The 21,138-nt window shown below is 37.1% G+C and overlaps 1 protein-coding gene and 2 long non-coding RNA genes across 3 annotated transcripts; 1 reads left to right on the forward strand and 2 right to left on the reverse strand.

Annotated features, from left to right (window-relative positions):
- The first annotated feature begins 454 nt into the window (after positions 1-454).
- On the forward strand, positions 455-3,070 carry CPH33 (cuticular protein hypothetical 33). The gene is made up of 3 exons (NM_001173275.1): positions 455-494; positions 1,406-1,651; positions 2,379-3,070. The coding sequence occupies exons 1-3, from the start codon at positions 483-485 to the stop codon at positions 2,559-2,561; spliced, it is 441 nt and encodes a 146-aa protein (NP_001166746.1). The 5' UTR covers positions 455-482; the 3' UTR covers positions 2,562-3,070.
- An 8,671-nt stretch (positions 3,071-11,741) lies between these two features.
- On the reverse strand, positions 11,742-16,142 carry LOC119630551 (uncharacterized). The gene is made up of 2 exons (XR_005246302.2): positions 15,494-16,142; positions 11,742-12,019 (listed from the first exon to the last, which is right to left on the reverse strand). It is a non-coding gene; the product is annotated as an uncharacterized LOC119630551 (long non-coding RNA).
- A 259-nt stretch (positions 16,143-16,401) lies between these two features.
- LOC134201379 (uncharacterized) lies at positions 16,402-18,237 on the reverse strand. Its single transcript, XR_009976645.1, has 2 exons — positions 17,520-18,237; positions 16,402-16,561 (listed from the first exon to the last, which is right to left on the reverse strand). It is a non-coding gene; the product is annotated as an uncharacterized LOC134201379 (long non-coding RNA).
- Positions 18,238-21,138: the final 2,901 nt, after the last annotated feature.

Here is a 21,138-nt window from a genome sequence, read left to right on the forward strand (position 1 = left end):
GTAGGAAAAAAGAAGTGTTTTTGAATAATGTCAGTGAGTAGCCTTTTTTTTAAATTTCATATCTGAATTTTGGCCCTTAGATACCTTTTATAGTATTAAGTAGAACACTTAGTATTAAGTAGAACGTATAAGATTCTGTTTATTAAGAATTCGTTAGTAAAAAAGCTGTCGTAAGTAAAAGTTTACGTTATAATGTAATTAAGTCAAAATCTTCGTACCCAGCCACTTAAACGTTTTGAAAAATTATGAGAATAAATGATTTTTTTTGAACACTAGACGTCAGCCCTCAATTTAATACTGTTTGCAAACCCTCAATGTATACCGTCCGAAGCAATTGTGTCTCACTGTTATGCTTTACTCCAAGTACTTCCTACGGCTGAATCGAAAGGCCTGGCCATCTTTCACCAACTATATAACGCTCGGGGGTATCAGAGAATGCCACAGTCTATACACAGAAGTCGAACGAACCTCAGTAAGGCAACATGATCGCTTTTGTAAGTTAATTTTCGCTATTTACAATGTAACAGTCTGTTTTGTAATCGGGTTAAGTTAATTCAGTTGTAGGCAAAAGGCCTAATGTTTCGAGATCAAAACTCTATACCCCAAATACCATGTGAGATCTTAATTTTTTACAAGACACTTTAAAATTATGAATTTTTTAAATCATTGTGAACAAATAACTTTTATTGTAACATAAAATCACGAAAAATAATATTAAGAAAATCGAGAGTGAATACATTTTTACCTCAGTTTTCAATTATTATTTTTAACCAGGCAACACTTTTTCTAATTTTTGTAACTTCTATATTATTTTATGGGTGTTCTTTCTAAAGTAAGCATATAAAAAAGCCTTGATAGTTATTTTCTGAACGGAATTCCAAGACCGCTGTTAGAATATCCTCAAAAAAGTCTTCTATTTTATTCTACCTTGTAAATGTAATAATTTAGTCAAACAAAAGAGAAAGTGTGTATATTTTATTAACTTACATTAAAAAAGAAAACAAAATTCAAATCGTGTTCTGACACGATGTTACAATACCAGATACATTCAAACAGTGATGCGAAATTATGTATCATATCATCTGGTATATTAAATAACAGGTAGTGTATTATTACTGGTTACGTTATTTCCTATATCATCTCGCAGTGAAAGGACGAGTTTCCTTTCTACTGTAATGAACAAGTTAACTGTTACTTCTGAACGTGATCGCGTTTTGCTTTCGTTTTCGAAGCATGCGAGAGACAATTGAGTTTGTAATGAAGATTTAATCTTATGCAATTCAATGTCGGTTGACTTTGTCTTGTAGCTCTATTAAAATCTATGATTATAGATTCATAATAGCATTACTTTGAGTCGTGATTGTAGATTGTAGAATTTTAATGTAAGCATTGCTTTGTGTTACAGAAAACAACAGTCGTCCTTCTCTTAGTAGCGCTCGCCAGCGCTCGGCCTTCTGAAGAATGGGAGCCCGAAGGCCACACGCACACAGAACACACGAAGCCGTACCATGTGACCGTGGTGAAGAAGATCGGAGTTCCGATTCCCCATCCGGTGGCTGTGTCGGTCCCGCAGTACGTGAAGGTGCCCATACCTCAACCCTACCCGGTCCACGTCACAGTGGAGCAACCTATCCATGTACCTGTTTATAAGGTAAGCTCTCAATACATTTACAAACGTCGTAAGAGTCGTGAAACTGTCTGCTCGTTCGTCTTTTTATAACTGGGGCACCGGAACGAAGATTTTTGCCATGTGGTGATATCCGTAACAGAAAAAAAAAACGCCAAAAAGATCGCATTGTTACATAAATCTACCGATTTTTATGTAATTACCAAAAAAAAAAAACTCATATAAAATCAGAAATGGTGATTACAATTTCGAAACGATTCACGACTGCGCCAATTCATAAAAACGAACACAAAAAAAATAACTACGCGAACGGCACACTTTTACTCATTCAACGAATTCTGTAATAGCGTAATAAAGTCAATGCGTTTTTTTTTTCATTCTCTTGTTGCTGGATGACATAAGGAGTATTTATGTTGTACTGCACCAATTATTACGTAACGCAACAGGCCGCATCGAAAGTAAAAGTGACAGTCAGTCTAGCGTGATCTCGAATGAGAACGTCTTGTTTCCAGCTCGTTTTTAACTTTACATCAAAATCTGGAATTAACTGGGTAGTAGAGAAATAATTTTACGCTTACTACAATAATAGGAATAATAACATCACCTAATATTATAACATTGGCATCTATGTATTTGATCTCTTTGAGGCTGGATAATTTGGGCGAAGCATGAATTCTCAATCCACACAAAAAAAACCAAAGCGCCAACATAAAATTTCTAACAATATTAATAATGCTACTTTTTGTTTCAGGTTGTCCACCAAGTTGTTGAAAAACCAGTACCGTACACGGTCGAAAAACCAGTGCCCTATGAAGTCGAAAAGCCTTATCCCGTTGAGGTCGAAAAAAAAGTAGAGGTGCCCATCCCTAAGCCCTATCCCGTCCATGTACCCGTGTACAAACACATCTACCACCATAAGGGAGGTAAACACTAAATGAGCGGATTCGATTCACACCAAATAAATTTTGAACGTCTGAAGTAAATATCTGGTACGCGTATCTACGTATTACAACTTGTGGCTATTAATTTGGTGTGAGCTCTAAAAAAAGTAATAAATTTGAAATTCGAAATTACTTACGTAACACCGGAATTCAAAATCGTGACTTTTTCGTATTAGTGTTAGTGGCCAGGACTGCCATTTGTAAATACAAAATAGTATTAATATTATACAAACTCAACGAATTAGTTTTGTCTCTGTCGCACGTATGAATTTAGTTAGCGTGCGAGGGAGCCAAACTATTTTGAGTACAACTTTAAGACTATGTAGATCTGTTGGAGATATGTTTCCATCAGTAATGACTATCGTTGTGATATTTATTTGTTTTCTATTGTTTTTTTTTTGTTTGTTTGTTAAATGCTGCTGTTTGTTATGATCGTTGTTGACTAATGTGTAGTTTGTTGAATATTTTTTAATTTTAGGTGAATAAAAATAGCTCAATCATACGTTTTGTTTTTAATTTAACATTAGCCGGTCCAGTGCAATGTGTGTGGTGTGATCTGTGGTTTGCAAACAGCGTTGAATTAGTAATGCATTAAAAATAAATGATAATGTACCACACTCTTGACCTGGTGATTCAGAGAGGCGTATCATTTAATGAACTAGGGGCTACCCGCGATTCCACTCGCATTCAAGAAACTTTGAGTCAGAAACGCAATGCAAACGCATTTCCTTTTGAGGTAAATGTTTCCAAAATGAAAAGTATTAAACCGACCATTCAAAATTACTGTTTTTGTTTTGGCAACGTACAAATATTTCTTTTTTTTTTTATTGCTTAGATGGGTGGACGATCTCACAGCCCACCTGGTGTTAAGTGGTTACTGGAGCCCATAGACATCTACAACGTAAATGCGCCGCCCACCTTGAGATATAAGTTCTAAAATCTCAGTATAGTTACAACGGCTGCCCCACCCTTTCAAACCGAAATGCATTACTGCTTCACGGCAGAAATAGGCAGGGCGGTGGTACCTACCCGTGCGGACTCACAAGAGGTCCTACCACCAGTACAAATTGGGTTCGTGCAGCAGAAAAGTCTTCATTTCGAAACCACATACAGACGTTTCGATTTCGATGTTATGATTAATTAATAACATTAAAATATTTTTAAGCCCGAAATTGAAACTTTTTTCATTCATGGAAGGCTTTACCCGTCTGGCGTTAAGGGGTTACCTGAGCTCAAAAACATGAGGCCGGAGTCTCAATTTTGTTGTATATCGGCCGCACCACCCTTGAAACCGGAACGTATCACCGCATCGAGTAAAATATATTTTTATTATACGATTTTATTCCTTCATCATTGAAGTTGTTCATGAAAACGACTTAAGTACTTAATTTCATACAATCAGTATCTAACTAGAATTTACCTCCGGTCACCGTCCTCGTTGAACCCGTCATTTGCGACGAAGGGCTCGAGTGAATTAACCCATAGGCACAACCTGGTTTTACGGATGTTCCGTTATAACTACTGAACCATGCACCCGATCGACTTGAAACTTGGTATCGATGTAGAAAATACATGTACTTAATGGATAGGCTAATATTTATATGAGTGTTAGGCTCCCTAATAATAATGACAATAAATAATAATGTTAAGCCCACTGAGTTTCTCGTTGGATCTTCTCAGCGGGTCGGGTTTCCTTTCTGGTGGTAGATTCTGCGAATCTTGCTAGGGCCAGTGTTAGCAAAACTTCCGGTTTGAGCCTTTGAGTTGAAAAAAAGAATTTACTTATGTTAACAGACTAGATATTTAAAAAAAATACTAATGAAACAAAGTAGCTATTGTACATTCAATCAAAAATGAATTGGCGCGAAATGAGTAATAAAATAAATTTGTAAATGAGTTGTTCCAATTTTAAAAATCACATCGTCTGCGCCATGTCAATTACGCGGAGTCCAACTTTCACTGCCTCGGTCAAGGCTCGGGTTCGATGACACGCACCGCGCTAACATCGAACGCTACACGCACACGGTCTCTTTGTTTTAAATACAAAGCTGTTTTTCTTTGGGAGACCGACTTCAAAATCAATTAGAACCAGCAATACATTTAACATGTAAATTAAAGTCGCGGTATTCGCTTTTGTCAATCGCTTGACGTGGGGATGTCAATTGATTAATACGAGTGATTGCATTTTTATTTTAAATTGTTTTATGGTTCTAGATGTTAAATGGCGGAAATGCTGATATATGTCAATTTAACTATTGAAACTATAAGTTTAATACTTCATGCGTCTATGACCGTCAACCCACAGAACTTCTCGCCGGATCTTCTCAGTGGGTCGCGTTTCTGATTCGGTGGTAGATTCTGCGAAGCATTGCTCTTGCTGGGGCTAGTGCTAGCAACACCCCCGGTTTGAGCCCCGTGAGCTCACTTACACGTCTAGGAGAAGCTGAAATGGCCTCTCAACGCTATCAGCATAGATAGAAAAAAAAAGTATAACCGTTTAATAAAACATGTCGGCAAGGCAAATCGATTTTATAAAGAATAAGGCATTATTTGATATTTCGCGGACAATTTTAAGTTTTTTTTCTAAGCACAAACGTCATAATCTCGATAAATTATTAGACTTTTGACAGCAATTTGTTTTGATCGCGAAAACATAACCTCAAAACAGAAAGACGCGTAGGTGCGTTTTGTTATTACAATAATACGACTTAAGCTCCGAACAGGATTCGCACAACAATAACACAAGTAAACGTAAATTATACGTTATAATAATATACAAACGCACCGCAACCGTGCCGTGTTTGTGGGCTTAGCGTGAATTATGTTAAAATATTAAATATATGTATGTACGTGATTACCTACCATATTGCTGCATCTTCGACAGACTGTTCATCTGACCACAGAAGCTATATAATATTCAAAACACCGGAAATTGTAAAGACACTAATCGAATAAGCGTTCCTCAAACGCATTAATGTAATAGGAACTGTCGTATCCATTGGTACTAGACCACAACAGTCCCTACCACCAGTACTAATTCCAGAACTACTAGAACTAGGGAAGGGTTAGGTATGCACTATTTCTGCCGTGAAGCAGTAATGCGTTTCGGTGTGAAGGGTGGGGCAGCCGCTGTAACTATACTTGAGACTTGAGAACTTATATCTCAAGGTGGGTGGCGCATTTACGTTGTAGATGTCTATGGGTTCCAGTAACCACTTAACACCAGGTGGGCTGTGAGCTCGTCCACCCATATAGACAATAAAAAAAAACATACGATTATTTCTACTACATTAAAATTTCCGAAATACAAACAGATGAATAGAAACATCATAAGTGAAATTATCGAAAATTATAATAGCATCTCTTTGATTAGTTTCGTGCGCCCAACAGTCTGATCACGTTGACCGAGTTTTTGTTTAAGTTAAACCACCATTCAAAGTTATAAAAAACACCTCGTCCCAATTTACCCGCTAGCCGGACAAACAAACAAGGTTAGGTTGACATTCCATGCCGGGCATCCGATCAGATAAAACGTCTTATGTCTATCGGGGAGACCGATCGAATTGTACGTATAACGAATATCATAAAAACTACCATAGATTAGAAATATTGAGCTCTATGCGCTGGCAACACAGACGCTGTTACGCCGGGACTGCGTAAAGGATGTTTGTTTAACAAGAATCCTCCAGCATTCCGCTCCGTCGATCCTGAAATGTCTTAATTAATTATTATTTTTTAATAATATTTTATATTTCATTTGTACGGATAAACAAATTTGCCAAATCAATTATTATAATCAATCATCTTTCGTTGGCATAGCCATTGAACAAGACATGAACTAACCACGTAACTTAGTATAGAGTTATCAGCATTAATATAGGTACATTATAATTTGTAAATAAAATACTATTCGACTTAATGCAGATTCAGATCTATCTGTCATCCCTTTTCTTCCACGGTAGTATTCAGCAGAGGCGCGGGGCACTGACACTGAAATCGTCGTGGCTTAAAGGATAAGACGTCCGGTGCATGCGTAATTACTGGTGGTAGGACCTCTTGTGAGTCCGCTCAGGTAAATACCATCACCCTGCCTATTTCAGCCGTCAAGCAGTAATGCGTTTCGGTTTGAAGAGTGGGGGCAGCCGTTGTAACTATACTTGAGACCTTAGAACTTAAATCTTGAAGTTGGTGGCGCATTTACTTTGTAGATATCTATGGGCTCCAGTAACCACTTAACACCAGGTGGGCTGTGAGCTCGTCCACCCACCTAAGCAATAAAAAATAAATAAAAAAAAAGCGGGGTACTGACATCCAGCAAAATGGCCTAGCGAATTCAAGATACGTATGGAAGGCAGCGAGCGTATTTAAAGTTGAACTTTACGGTCTGTTTCATCTCAGAAGCTCGATTGCACAGTCAGACGTTGGTCTTACACCTCACCTGCGATGTAAACTTCTATCCTTAACGACTGGATACATAGTGCTTTATACGCAATCCATCATGTATTTATACAGCAAAAGTGTTAACGAAAAAGATGTGACTCATCAAAAATAATATTCTAATCTATCTATAATAATTTATAAAGCTGAAGAGTTTGTTTGAACGCGCTAATCTCAGGAACTAGTGGTCCGATTTGAGTGTTAGATAGCCCATTTATCGAGGAAGGCTATGGGCTATATAACATCACGCTAAGACCAATACAAGCGGAGTACCAATAATAAATGTTTCAAAATCGGGGTTATTTTTACCTTTTGAGAGCTTCCGCTGCGTGCGCTGCAGAATCGGTTATAGTTTCGCTAAAATAATGTATGACAGAATTGTTCCCTATTAAAAGATCTAAAAAAAGTGCGTTACAGCATATGTCTATATGTTAAGGTTGGCTCACTATAACGTCTTATATGCTAACCAAATTGTTCTAAAATAAAGCATTATTTGTGAACTATTCCAAGCGGACGAAGTCGCGGGCAAAAGTTAGTTGAACAATAAATATTGCATCTATAGTTTAATTTACCACTTTGGCAAAAGAACAAAACTACAGCTTCACATTATACAAGAAAAAGCGTGTGCCTTTTCGAATTCCAATAAAAAAAGCTTTATGATCCCGTTAATAAGAATCCTGTCAACAACGCCATTCCGCGCGCTTATTCAAATGTCGAACTAGCATTTTTACATCGTGACAGCATCAGTCAAACTGTCAAACGCGGTCACCGGACTGTCAATTAGTCATCTCTATAGTGATGGGACAATTTTAACTTAATGTAGTAATGATAGAGCTGTTTCAGCAGTTGTTTAGAATGTACATTTATTTGTATCATTAATCATCTTATTTGATTTGATTCAAATACTTGCAATTGAATGAGAAATTGTATTTTGATAATATATATTTTTTGTGACAGATCAACACTTTGATTAACAGTGTATTTTTTATTATTCTGTAAATCATATACGAACTGACAGGTTATTAACCTTTGAATTGATATGTTTTCATTTCCTAAATTCAACTTAATGTTTTGTTTAAATTCTAAATAGAATCTGTTTAGTATACTTAGAATTTTTTTTGGATTATAGTATTACGGATTTTGATGATAATATCTACGAGTAACAACTACAAAATGTTCAGAACACTAGTGTAGTAATAAAAATGTACAAGTCAAAAGTCTTCATTTTGATTTAACGTGTCAAAACTATAGCACTGGAATCGCTTCACTAATATTTTCTTCGTAAACTCGAACTATCAACTCGGAAGCCGAAAAGTCGATGTATTGTGACAAGGCCGCCTAATGACTTTGACAAACTGGCTCCGAATGACGTTCTGTCAGTTTTTAATAGAGTTCTCGATTCGATTGTGCACACGGAGCACTATTAATCTTCCTTCGTCTAAATTCAAACTAAAAACTTTGATTGACAAATTGTTTCTTCATCGCAAGGCCACTGGGTATATTTATACAGCGCTTTTTAGCTATATTATCTTGTGCGAGCCTACAAAACACCCTATCGATAATTATACAAATTTCTTAGATATATATGTAAGTATTTAATAGATAAAAGTAAGTAGTATTTAATAATTTTTAATAGAGTTCTCGATTTGATTGTGCACACGGAGCACTATTAATCTTCGTTCGTCGAAATTCAAACTAAAAACTTTGATTGACAAATTGTTTCTACATCGCAAGGCCATTGGGTATATTTATACAACGCTTTTAGCTATATTATCTTGTGCAGCCTAAAAAACACTCTATCGATAATTATACAAATTTCTTAGATATTTGTGTAGGTTTTTTAATAAATAAAATCAAACCCATGTGTTTTTATTATGCGACGTTGTCACTGGTGATAGGGCTCGTGATACCACCCTGGTACCACCAGCCCTGTCTCTTTCTGCAGCAAATCCATCTTAGCAATAGAAAAAATGCTTCATCGCGGAAATCGTCCCTGAGTACGTATTGACTACGTATTATGTACGAAAATTGATACCTGTATCTTTTATTGGTACCTTGGTACCTGTCTACAGGATTTTAACTGGCATTGCTTGATACGAGTACACTGCTCGTCTTATCTTCTACGTCAGTCTTACCCCTCAAACCACAAAAGTTTCTGTGGCGGTAGCTATCATACAACACAAGATATTTGACATTTTCAAGATAAGCTTGCATATATACAAGTTCCGAACAACAACATTCGGACCGTTGTGGATTGCTTACTAAGCAATATGACCTGCTCGGTGGAAGATCTTCCCTTTGTCCTTATAAACCTCACAAACTTCAGAACCGAGAGAAACATAAAAATACAAATTAAAAGCATTTCAATTTCGTTCAAAAAAGCCGTGCCTCAATAGAACATAAATAAAATCAACACAGACCCATAATTAAATAAAATAATAAATAAATATATAAATATTTTACTAACAATCACGCCACGTTAACTGGTCCCGTGATAAGTTCGTAAAGAACTTGTGTTACAGGTACCAGATATCGGAAACAAATATAAGATTTTTATTATACACATACATATATTTAATATACATCCATAACCCTGGAAAAGACATTTATATTTATCATACAAATATCTTCCCTTGGCGGGATTCGAACCGGCGACCCCCTAGTGTAGTGACCATGTCACTTACCACTACACCAGACGGACGTTAAATGAATACATAAAATGAAATACATAAAATGAATACTTAAAAAATTATCTGTCTAACAAAAAAACTACTCTGTGTTCTGTGCAATGACGGTGAACAAGTTACATGTAAGTATCTATAAAACCTTAGCCTATATAAGTCTAGCGGTCGCAACCAAATAAATTAAAAACAGACAACAATGATCCATTAACATTGAATGCGATATTAGACCGACTTAAAAAAAGGAAGAGGTACTCTAGCTTGGTTTTTATTTAGTCACTTTTCACTGTGCCGCCTTGAATGGCATTGGCGTTGCCATTTTGAGCCGAAGTCTCCACTGAATTTACGACTATTAATTTGAAGGCGGTTAAAAAATAACGTCTTTGTTGGAATGCCCTAGAATTATTCATCCGAACTATAGTAACTCGTAACATATCTAAAACGTGTTCGAATCCCAGGCGGGTACCAATTCTTCTAATGAAATACGTACTCAACAAATGTTCTCGATTGACTTCCACGGTGAAGAAATAGCATCATGTAATAAAAATCAAACCCGCAAATTTTAATTTGCGTAATTACTGGTGGTAGGACCTCTTGTGAGTCAGCGCGGGTAGGTACCACCACCCCGCCTATTTCTGCCGTGAAGCAGTAATGTAAAAAAACACCACTAAGCACCAAGCTTCAACGAAAACGAATTGTAGAAAATTCTAGAATTAATATTCAAATGACCGCGCATCGCTATCGCCAGCGCTAGTTTGGATCTAGAACTTTCCACGATTAGGTGTGAAAGTCCACGGAAGGTATACATGCAGTTAATTGTAGGTTGAGGCGAAGCCAGGGCGGAGCGAGGGCGCGGCCGATACCCGCAATTTGCATTAACTCGGGAGCTCGCAATGTTCTTATCAACAACATGTTTCTTTTACCCGACTGCAGTAAAATCGTTAGTGATGATTTTACTCGGTGTTATTAGTGCAGGGTTTCGTTCATGACGTCGTATTGAATTGAAGACTCGACTACTTAATAAGTAAGTCGCCTGATTTACTCATCAGAATCATAGAACTATACCGTGACACTTGCAAATGCGAATTTCCAACTAAACACCTACATAATAAGTATTACAAACAATAAAAAGAGTCGCATGATAACGTAATATATAGCAATAGCACTGTCTATCAAAAATGTCAAAGCTGCTTAATATTTAAACTTGCATAAAAGTCTTGGTGTTGAAAACATATGACTAAAATATTACATTTCCCAGTCTGTGATTATTTTTAAACGAATAAAAGACAAGTTGAAATTGAAAACTAATATGAGAATCGCATAAATAGGTTCTGTCTAACCATAAAAAAAATGTATACCGTTATATTTACGTTATTTGTTATATATGTCCGTTATCATTATATGTACGTTAAATACTAACATAAACAAGCGGATTTAGTTTTTATCGCGTTAGCTGTTGGGTTAATTTGACATTGAGACAACGCGAACGAAGTCAGCTTTAGAAATGACGTTACAATATTTGACAACCGATCAGACTGCGAACATGCTGGCGTTGATATGAATAGAAACGTTCCCGACTCCTGAACTATACAGATAGCCAGCAGTGGAGTGCACGCGACCGTCTAATACCACGCTAATGCATCGCGGTACATCCAATAATTCCTATATAAACGATCCCCTTGGACTAATGAAGTAAGAAACCGCACAATGATGTCCAAGTAATTAAATTGCAACTAAATTGTAAGATGTCCTAACAAAAGCAAATAAATAGAGGAATGCTCTGAAGAATTATTCAAAATTACTGGTGGTAGGACCTCTTGTGAGTCCGCACGGGTAGGTACCACCGCCCTGCCTATTTCTGCCGTGAAGCAGTAATGCGTTTCGGTTTGAAGGGTGGGGCAGCCGTTGTAACCATACTGAGACCTTAGAACTTATATCTCAAGGTGGGTGGGGCATTTACGTTGTAAATGTCTATGGGCTCCAGTAACCACTGAGCACCAGGTGGGCTGTAAGATCGTCCACCCATCTAAGCAATAAATAAAAAATAAAACCAAATTTATACTTCCATCTCCTTTTTATTATCACACCGGCCGCCATCGGACCAGAGATCGTCCATTCTATCTGGAACCGCTGCGTTTATCAATGGGATCTTTCCCAAGTTTTTTTGCCATGTACCTACTCTGCCACGGCTCTGAAATGAACTTGGCTCCTCGGTGTTTCACAAGCGCTATGATATTATGTCCTTCTTCAAACCACCGGCAATCCTCAGCAATAGGCAGCGGCTTGGGTGTGACTCTGGTATCGCTGGAAAGTGGGTCGTATGCTTCGTCTGCCTACAAGGAAAAAAAGAATTAAATAATGTTACAATTAAAATTTCGCGTATAATAAAAATAATTATAATTTCTTAGGATTTCTTTTTATTATTGTTTTGATGATGGGTTGACGAGCTCACAGCCCACATGGTGTTAAGTGGTTACCGGAGCCCATATACATCTATGACGTAAATGCGCCACCCACCTTGAGATATAAGTTCTAAGGTCTCAGTATAGTTACAACGGCTGCTCCACCCTTCAAACCGAAACGCATTACTGTTTCACGGCAGAAATAGGCAGGGTGGTGGTACCTAACCGTGCAGACTCACAAGAGGTCCTACCACCAGTAATTTCATTGAAACTATTATACTTTTCTGTGCTTCCATATTATATTCCATAAAAATACATTAAAAAAACATCATTATTGACCTAGCAATATCTATTTACGTGTTTCAAAACGAAAAAATTCTAAAACCGACACTAAAGTATATTAAGTAATTTTTTTTTAAATTCTACCTATTTGCTAATAGCCTCGAGGGACTATAGGAGCTTCTCCTAAATACGGCTGTAATAGACGATAATTATCAACTCAATATTCTTCAAGACCAGAATTTAATCTGCTGCATATAAAATATCAGTGCACATACTAGTAGTACATTATAGTAAGATTACATTAATCCTTCTTTTTCTCCACCTTATCCCACTAGGTGGGGTCGGCACAGCTAATTTTTCTCTTCCGTTCTCTTCTATCAGCCGTCATCTCAACACTCACTCCTCTCTCTCTCATATCGTCATTCATACATTAGACTACATCAATCTATGATGTATTATAATTTTTTTTATTATTTATTTATTGCACCAACAAAGTGATCATCAAAATAAAACATTGACAAACTGACAAAAGTACATGGCAGATGTCACCTCAATTATAGGTGCAATCGACAGTGCATTATCAACAAAAAAAATAATTATATAACTAAGATTTGATTACATTTGATTGATTGCCTAAGATTAATTTATATTTAATTGGGAAATGATCTGCGATAGATTTTTCCTGTAAGTTGTGAGACAATTAGAAAAAATAATAATAACTAGTGGTCCCGCAGTAGTCAAAATTCGACTATAATTAATTGGAATTGTAAGTTTGTACACTATTGTGATTGTATTTTATACTTCTATAATCACAAATTTCACCAAGGCTAAACTATAAAAAAATATTAATAAAGACAAACAATATTTAATCTATTCTCAATTTGACCACAGACGTCAAGAACAAAAGTTTGACAATAAATAGTATGCATGCGTGCGTGCGTCAAATACATGGTATGTAGTGTGTGTAATGTTTTCTTTATTGATTTAATGTATTTTTTATGCATTATTTAAAAAAAAAATATTAGCATTGTTCTCTTCTTCTCTATATTCTCTATAAGTGTGGAAAATTTCATACTCCTCCGTCCGCTCAATTTTCGTAAAAAGGGATACAAAGTTTTTGCTTCACGTATTAATATATAGATAATTTAACCAAACAACGAAATCTAAGGCAATATAACGTATTTTAGACATGAAGCTTTTTCAAAAGCCATATTTCGTATAAAGAAAAAGTAGCGTTGATAAAAACGACAGCTTGCAGTGCGCTGCACCTGCGATTTACGCTGCAACCGTCGTATACCTCTCTAATTAACTGCGAAAAAAAAATAACGTTGCGTTTTTATCATTTTAGCATTGTCCTACGTTAACAGTCGATAGACCGGGGATTAACCCGGTAATTATCTATATATTAATACGTGAAGCAAAAACTTTGTATACCTTTTTACGAAAATTGCGCGGACGGAGGAGTATGAAATTTCCCACACTTGTAGAGAATATAGAGAAGGAGTGCAGAATGCTAATATTTTTTTAAAATTATGCATTATTAATATACATTAAATCAATAAACAAAAACATTACACACACTACGAATTTCGACTACCCAGGACCACTAGTTAATGTTAATGTAGATGATTTCGCTGTCCTAGAACACACATTCAGTGAAGACAATAAAAATATTGGTCGGCTTACACATAATTTCTGCCGTGAAGCAGTAATGCATTTCGGTTTGAAGGGTGGGGCAGCCGTTGTAACTATACTTGAGACCTTAAAACTTATATTTCAAGGTGGGTGGCGCATTTATTACTATTTCGGATACTAATTAGCAAATATGAAAATAATGACATTTGATCTAGTTAGGCCCTAATAGAAGTGTACCGGATTAAACAACCACCTCACCAATTTGCTTCTTTGAGCTAATTTAGGCTTGGAACACGCTTGACTGGTTCTCCTGGACTTGGCAATTGCAAAGGCAAACGATATACTTAGTCATCACAAATGCCGGCATCTCATTATTGTGCCCGTTGAGTAACATAACCCAGAGACCAATGTGTGGTTATTTCGGTCACTTTTCCAGTACTGAGTTCTTAGTGCAAGTTTGTTAACTTCTCGATCACGTAAGCTAACTCAAGTTTTATAGAGTTGGTACAGTGCTTCTAGCGGCAAACGTAGGGACACTGTTCCAACTCCATACAATTTTGAGTTGAAAAACACGCACTAAGCACACTGAATTAAACGGGATAAAAAGAAATTTCTAATATTTGACGCACTCAGATAAATTCACTATCTATTAACTGTCTGAGACGCTAGAATATTTTAAATTTTCTGTCAATTAAAAATAATATCCAAATAAGAACAAAATCAAACGATTACATTAAAGTAATTAATTATTTCACCCACATTAATCTATACTAATATATATATATATATAAATACTACATAATAAAATAAAAAATTATAATATATAAATCTACAGTGGTTTTTACGATGTTCCGTTATAACTACTGAACCATGCATCCGATTGACTTGAATCTTGGTATCCATGTAGAAAATACATTGACTTAATGGATACGCTAATATTTATATGAGTGTTGCACTCCCTAATAATAATGACAATAAATAATAATGTTAATTTTAAATGCCCAGCGTAGCGGCCGAGTACGGCTAGTAATCTAATAAAATCGTAGTGACATTATCACGAATTGGATTTATATCAAATAGCTTCCTTCTCTGTACAATGTTTTTTTTTTTGTATTTATTAATACTTCTTTACTGCCCAAGTGCTTTAAAACTGGATGAAATGGGAACGATACTAAGCTTACTGTTGACTAGCGCTTAGCCGTTTAGTAAAGAATTAAATCGATATTAAACTTATCTGTTACTAGCCGTACTCGCCCGCTTCGCTGGGCATTTAAAATTAACATTATTATTTATTGTCATTATTATTAGGGAGTCCAACACTAATATAAATATTAGTCTATCCATTAAGTACATGTATTTTCTACATGGATACCAAGTTTCAAGTCAATCGGATGCATGGTTCAGTAGTTATAACGGAACATCCGTAAAAAACACTCTAGATTTATATATTAGTATAGATGAGGCTAAATTAAGGTAACATTAAATTACCGGACAAATATGATGTTAAATCATATTTTAATTCTTTTTTTTTGCGTATTCGCTGGTAGCCTAAGGCTCGATACGTCTAACATACGCTTACGATTCTATTAGATCTTCTGACGAACACTTAATAGTCCGACCACGAAAACACTAACTGATTTTTTTTTTCTTTTTGAACTAAATAGAACTCGACAATCACACCGCTAGAGCAACAAAGCTGATACTAAATATTGAGCTCACGTGATTAAGGACTAGCCCGCCATATTGGCAGCATCCTTTTTTGTACATTAACATGTCAACACGGGGCGTTCCTAAAGCAGTTATTGGTGGCCAAAATCGAACTTCAAGACTAATTAACGTAGACCCGTGCAATGTATTTGCCGCAACATGTTACGCAGTTCAAGTATATTTAGATTTTTTAATTTTGTTTATTTTTAAAACCTACATGCCTTAAATTTAATAAAAATGTAATAACCTTGCACTACTTACTGTCTCTGTTAGATTCCTTTTTTTTTTTATAGAGACAACTTAAATTTATGATTAAAAATAGAGATACGAAACACTGAAAAATTATTTGGCTGGATACCGGATATCATGCCGGTCTTAAAGCCGGATATGTCAGTAAGCACACTTTTAATTTTTTTTCCTACCTTTTCTAGTAACCTCGTCTGGTTATTCGAGACTCATCGAACTAGTAGGTGAGCTCACGGGGCTCAAGCCTGACGACGTTGCTAACAAGCCCTACCGCAGCAAATACCTTTATACCTACCTTTTTTCCGAAGCCGGATCTCTACAAAGACAAGTTCCTATTGCCTCTCCACTCAGACACATTAGTATTATTTCACCACAATTGTGCTCTTACTGCACGGAATAAGGAAAACTGGTGAAACGTGTATTGTGTAGGATAATAAAAGCCCTTTTGTGTATTTTTATTTTATTTCAAACTATTTTGCACGGTCCGATTCATCTTTATTAAAAACTCAATTACAGTAAAAAAATAAGTGCTCTATGGTTTTTTTTTTTTGGAGACGATCCCGTCAGTTCCTCTATTTTTCCTCCGCAGCAACCAGCGCTCGCCTGCAGTGCATTTCAGAGACCCTTTTTATAACAAACCACCTGAATCTGTCATAGGAAAGTTCACGGGGCTACCCGAGAGCTATGTCCACACATGGACCTCTTTAAAGGAATTTCATAAAGAGTCCTCGTCGGTCGGGTATGTAAAGCCGACGCTTAGCAAGGAGGAAATGTGACTAGCATTCCCAGACCAGGGTCTACCCGTAAACTGGGCGCTTGCGACAGTGCCGAAATATGCTAAAGCTATTAATACTAATTATCATGATCAGAACCCGTTATTAAATAACCGAGTTTATAATTATATTAATACTAGTAACATACCTACCTATGGTCAGCGCTATGGCTATATCTATTCGGTTTAGGACTTTTATTGATATTGTTTTGAGTACAGAATTAGAGGCCCATGATCGACACTGGTCCCCAACGGTAGCCAGTGGCTTGACTGAGCGACAATAACCACTCACCATCAGGGCGACCGTCACTTCGTCTTCCCCCGAAGGCAAAAAGTCGATCTAGCGGGTCCGTATTTAAGAGAAAACCACGTAAATCACTCTGACATTATATTCAGGAGACAACATCTTTAAATGAGATTCGCGGTATCAGACGGCGACATCTAACCCTCAGCAGTAAATTACGGAACAGAAACTGGAGCGCATCTCATTGTATGCAGATCGGCGGCTACCCGACACGCCGAAGCGGATTGCCATCAACAAACTAAAAGGGAAATTTTGCAAATGGCCACACAAATACCTAATTAAGCATACAGATGCGCTCGAAGCGGACCAAACCGTTGATAGAATCAGATCTAGAAGAGTCGCGAACGACAAGGCTGGGCGTAACAGGTTCCGCTACTAAAATTACACGGCACATCATTATCGAATGTTATCATTTTCAATAATAGAAACAATAGCCACCCGAAACAGCCATTGTTCAATTCACAATGGCGTCGCTCATTACTCACTATCTCGTTAACGCGCCGGCCGCCGCAAAACGCTAACTTTATCAGCGACTCACGTCAAATATCTACCGATCTCGGGCCGCGTCCGAAGCGGACACAATCGAACGTAAACAAAACAAAACATGGACGCCGCCCAGATAGATGCGTATCGTGAGCCCGCCAAAAACTCACATTCTAAAATCGAATTTCGCGTGATATGACGTTTCGCGGTTTACCTTTTTTACGATTTGTGAAACGTAAGCGAACTGTCAACCGTGGAATAGACAACGAGCCGATTTGAATAACGTCGATTTGAATATAAAGGTCGGCATTCACGTGTCGCCGCCATACATCAACCGGGCTAGCTTTAAGTCTTCCGAACGCTTTTTGGACACAAATAAGAATCTGATGTTGAACGGGACGCGCATAATACGCATCGGTTCGAAGATTTCGAAGCGCACTAACAATTTAAATCACTGGATGCAGTTTGCAATAGACATTCGTTTGGCGCGGTGCGAATATTTTAAGCGCGGCATTCGATCGTCGCTTATGTAAATGACGAGCCGGAGCACGGAGATAATCATTTAAAATATTTATAGCGTGTAAGCGTCGATATAGAGGCGGGCAACACCCACGACGGAGGAGTCCGTATCGTTCGATGCCATATTTCATTTGGCCACAATTACAACCATTAAACTGGGCGCAACTCTTTGATTTTTATTTTTTCTTTTCATTTATTGTAGCAAACTTATTAGGAGACCGTGGCATTAATGATGACAGATGAGGGGAGTTACTCGACTTAATGTGTTCTGAGTTGGGATTCAGAGACGATCGTTTTAACCGATGAGAGCTGCACAAAAAGAACGAATACTCAAATAATTTCATATGAAAACGTAATTACCTCACAACGGGCGGTTAGAGAATTACAACGGCTAGTTTAGTGCTTGTATATTTCACTGAAGGCATCTTTAAGTAGCGAAGAACAGAAATAATTGGCGTACACGATTAACGACCCATTTCAAACAAACAAAAAAAATACTTTAAAGATAAAGAAAGTCCGTAAAAGGCATAATTGAAAACAATATTTAACCACTTTTATCGCGACAGAATGTGCTTCTTAATTAATGTATTAGCAATTTAATCCAAATAACAAAACTATCTTTACGCGCTCAAACTCGACATGAAGACTTCTTTGTTAACAGACAAATGCCTCGAATTAGCCGCCCGAAATTTAATTACACAACGATTATTTTCAATCCAAACTTCCAAGAAGGTCAGCCTGGTCATGTACTCTCGAAGCATTGTTGTTCAAAAAAGGTTACATGTAGTCATAGACAAATTAGCGCAGATCGAATCTACGTTCGAATTTGAATACCGAACACTCGAAACGGAAACGCGTTGTTTTTACCGCGTTTTTAATTTAATTTTGAATTCGGAATGTCGTCCGGAGCGCGGGCTCCCCGCCGCGCTTACAAATGGCATCGATACATCAACTCGATGATATCTCTTTCAACTTTTGAAAGGAAACCGGCGCGACCGGCGAATTAATAAATGGTCATTCATGGTACTGAACGAAAAAAAAATTAAAAAAATAACCCCGCAACTTGATATATTAGATGATGAACTAAACCCGAAATTAACATTTTTATATTTTGTAACCAGAAACTAGAAGTCAACTTAAGCTGTATTCCATTTTTATTGGAAATCTCGTAAATAATCTAGGTACGTATTATATCCAAGGCGAACAGTTTCGTAATTCGTTCCGAGATATTATCGTTGATAATAATAATCGATACTCATTTATTTAAATGAGACGTAGGTACTTTAAAAACATATAACCTAATAATTATCACTTTGTCGTTACGTTTTATTTTGTATTTTATGTTGTCCGTAATTTAATTGTGTATTTTGTGCACTGCTATTAATTTAACGAACATTTTTATGTGTTATTTTTGTTACAAATATGAACTTGGTTTGCGAAGGGATGTTTATAAATTATTTCGTTGCCCCTATCCTCTTTAATTACTTAAGAGAAATTGAATTAGCTCTAATTGAACTAGCTCAGAGTCGATGCGATGTTAAGTGGCTACCTGAGTCTATAAATAGCGGAACGTGAAAGCCACGACTTAGGTTAAAACATGAATTGATATCAGTACCAAGTGGCACTCTTATGAAGATTTAAAAAGTCGTTTATGCATGAATACGTGTTAGATACGTAAAAATTAGTACCTGTGTGGTTAGTTTGAGTTTTTTAACGTTCTCGATAGCGTAAAAGTTAACTGAAATTTATATGCAGTTGGAACAGCGCCCCTAGCGGCAAACGCACAAACAATTTTGAGTTAACTTTTACGCTAACGAGAACGTTAAAAAAGTCGCACTACGCACAGTTCCTGTGGGATTCGAACTTTTTTTTATTGATTAGATGGGTGGACGAGATCACAGCCTACCTGGTGTCAAGAGGTTACTGGAGCCCATAGACATCTACAACGTAAATGCGCCACCCACCTTGAGATATAAGTTCTAATTTCTCAGTATAGTTACAACGGCTGCCCCACCCTTCAAACCGAAACGCATTACTGCGTCACGGCAGAAATAGACATGGTGGTGGTATCTACCCGTGCGGACTCACAAGAGGTCCTACCACCAGTAAGAAAATGGCGCGATACGAGTTCTTCCTTTAGGCCAGGACGACTTCGAGAATTCTGTAAAACTAAAACAAAGTTTCAAGCGGCTATTTCTGAACGCAAGACGTAAATAAACTAATCATGTAAACAAAACCGAACACATAAATCAGCTATATGTATATATACTAATATACAAAAGTGAAAGTTTGTACGTTTGTAAGTCAATTTTTTTTAGGTTGCAGGTAAACGAGCCTATCGTCCACCATATGGTAAGTGGTTACCATCGCTGATTAACGTCAGCAACAGCGGCCTACTCTTGAGTACCTTACTGGTGGTAGGACCTCTTGTGAGTCCGCGCGAGTAGGTACCACCGCCCCGCCTATTTCTGCTGTGAAACAGTAATGCGTTTCGGTTTGAAGGGTGGGACAGCCGTTGTAACTATACTGAGACCTTAGAACTGATATCTCAAGGTGGGTGGCGCATTTACGTCGTAGATGTCTATGGGCTCCAGTAACCACTTAACACCAGGTGGGCTGTGAGCTCATCCACCGATCTGAACAATAAAAAAAAAGGAATTAAATGTCAATGTCAGAATGTCAATTACTGACACAAAATAGATAGTTTATAATCTGCATTAACCCTCAAACACATTTATTCTCGTATACTCGTGTGTGTGTTTAACATTTAATAATACCGAAAATCGTAGAGCTGAAGATGTTAAAATCACAAAGGAGTTTTAAAGCAATCATGATATCGTACCTCTCCTCTTGCAAAAAGCCGATACAGACTTAAGTTCACTCATGGTTCGAATACGGAAGTAATTCTTCAGGTGAGGCGGGACTCGCCGTTAGAAAATAATCGTCGATAATTCACGAAAGCTTTGGAACCTCAGGGACCAGAGTGTTCTCTTTATTTTTGGTATTGAACGTGGGCATCTCCGTCCAGAACGAAGCCGTAACCTTCAGGATATCACTCCAAAAAAAAAAAGTATATTGACACAATTCCTGCACCCGCTACGG

This window comes from Bombyx mori, chromosome 25, assembly GCF_030269925.1.
Source record: "Bombyx mori chromosome 25, ASM3026992v2".
In the NCBI taxonomy this organism is placed as follows: Eukaryota; Metazoa; Arthropoda; class Insecta; order Lepidoptera; family Bombycidae; genus Bombyx; species Bombyx mori.

Excerpts from the sequence above, each read along its gene's own strand:
- CPH33 (NM_001173275.1), top strand. Across the intron at positions 1,652-2,378 it reads TCCATGTACCTGTTTATAAG|GTTGTCCACCAAGTTGTTGA; the intron begins GTAAGCTCTCAA and ends TTTTTGTTTCAG.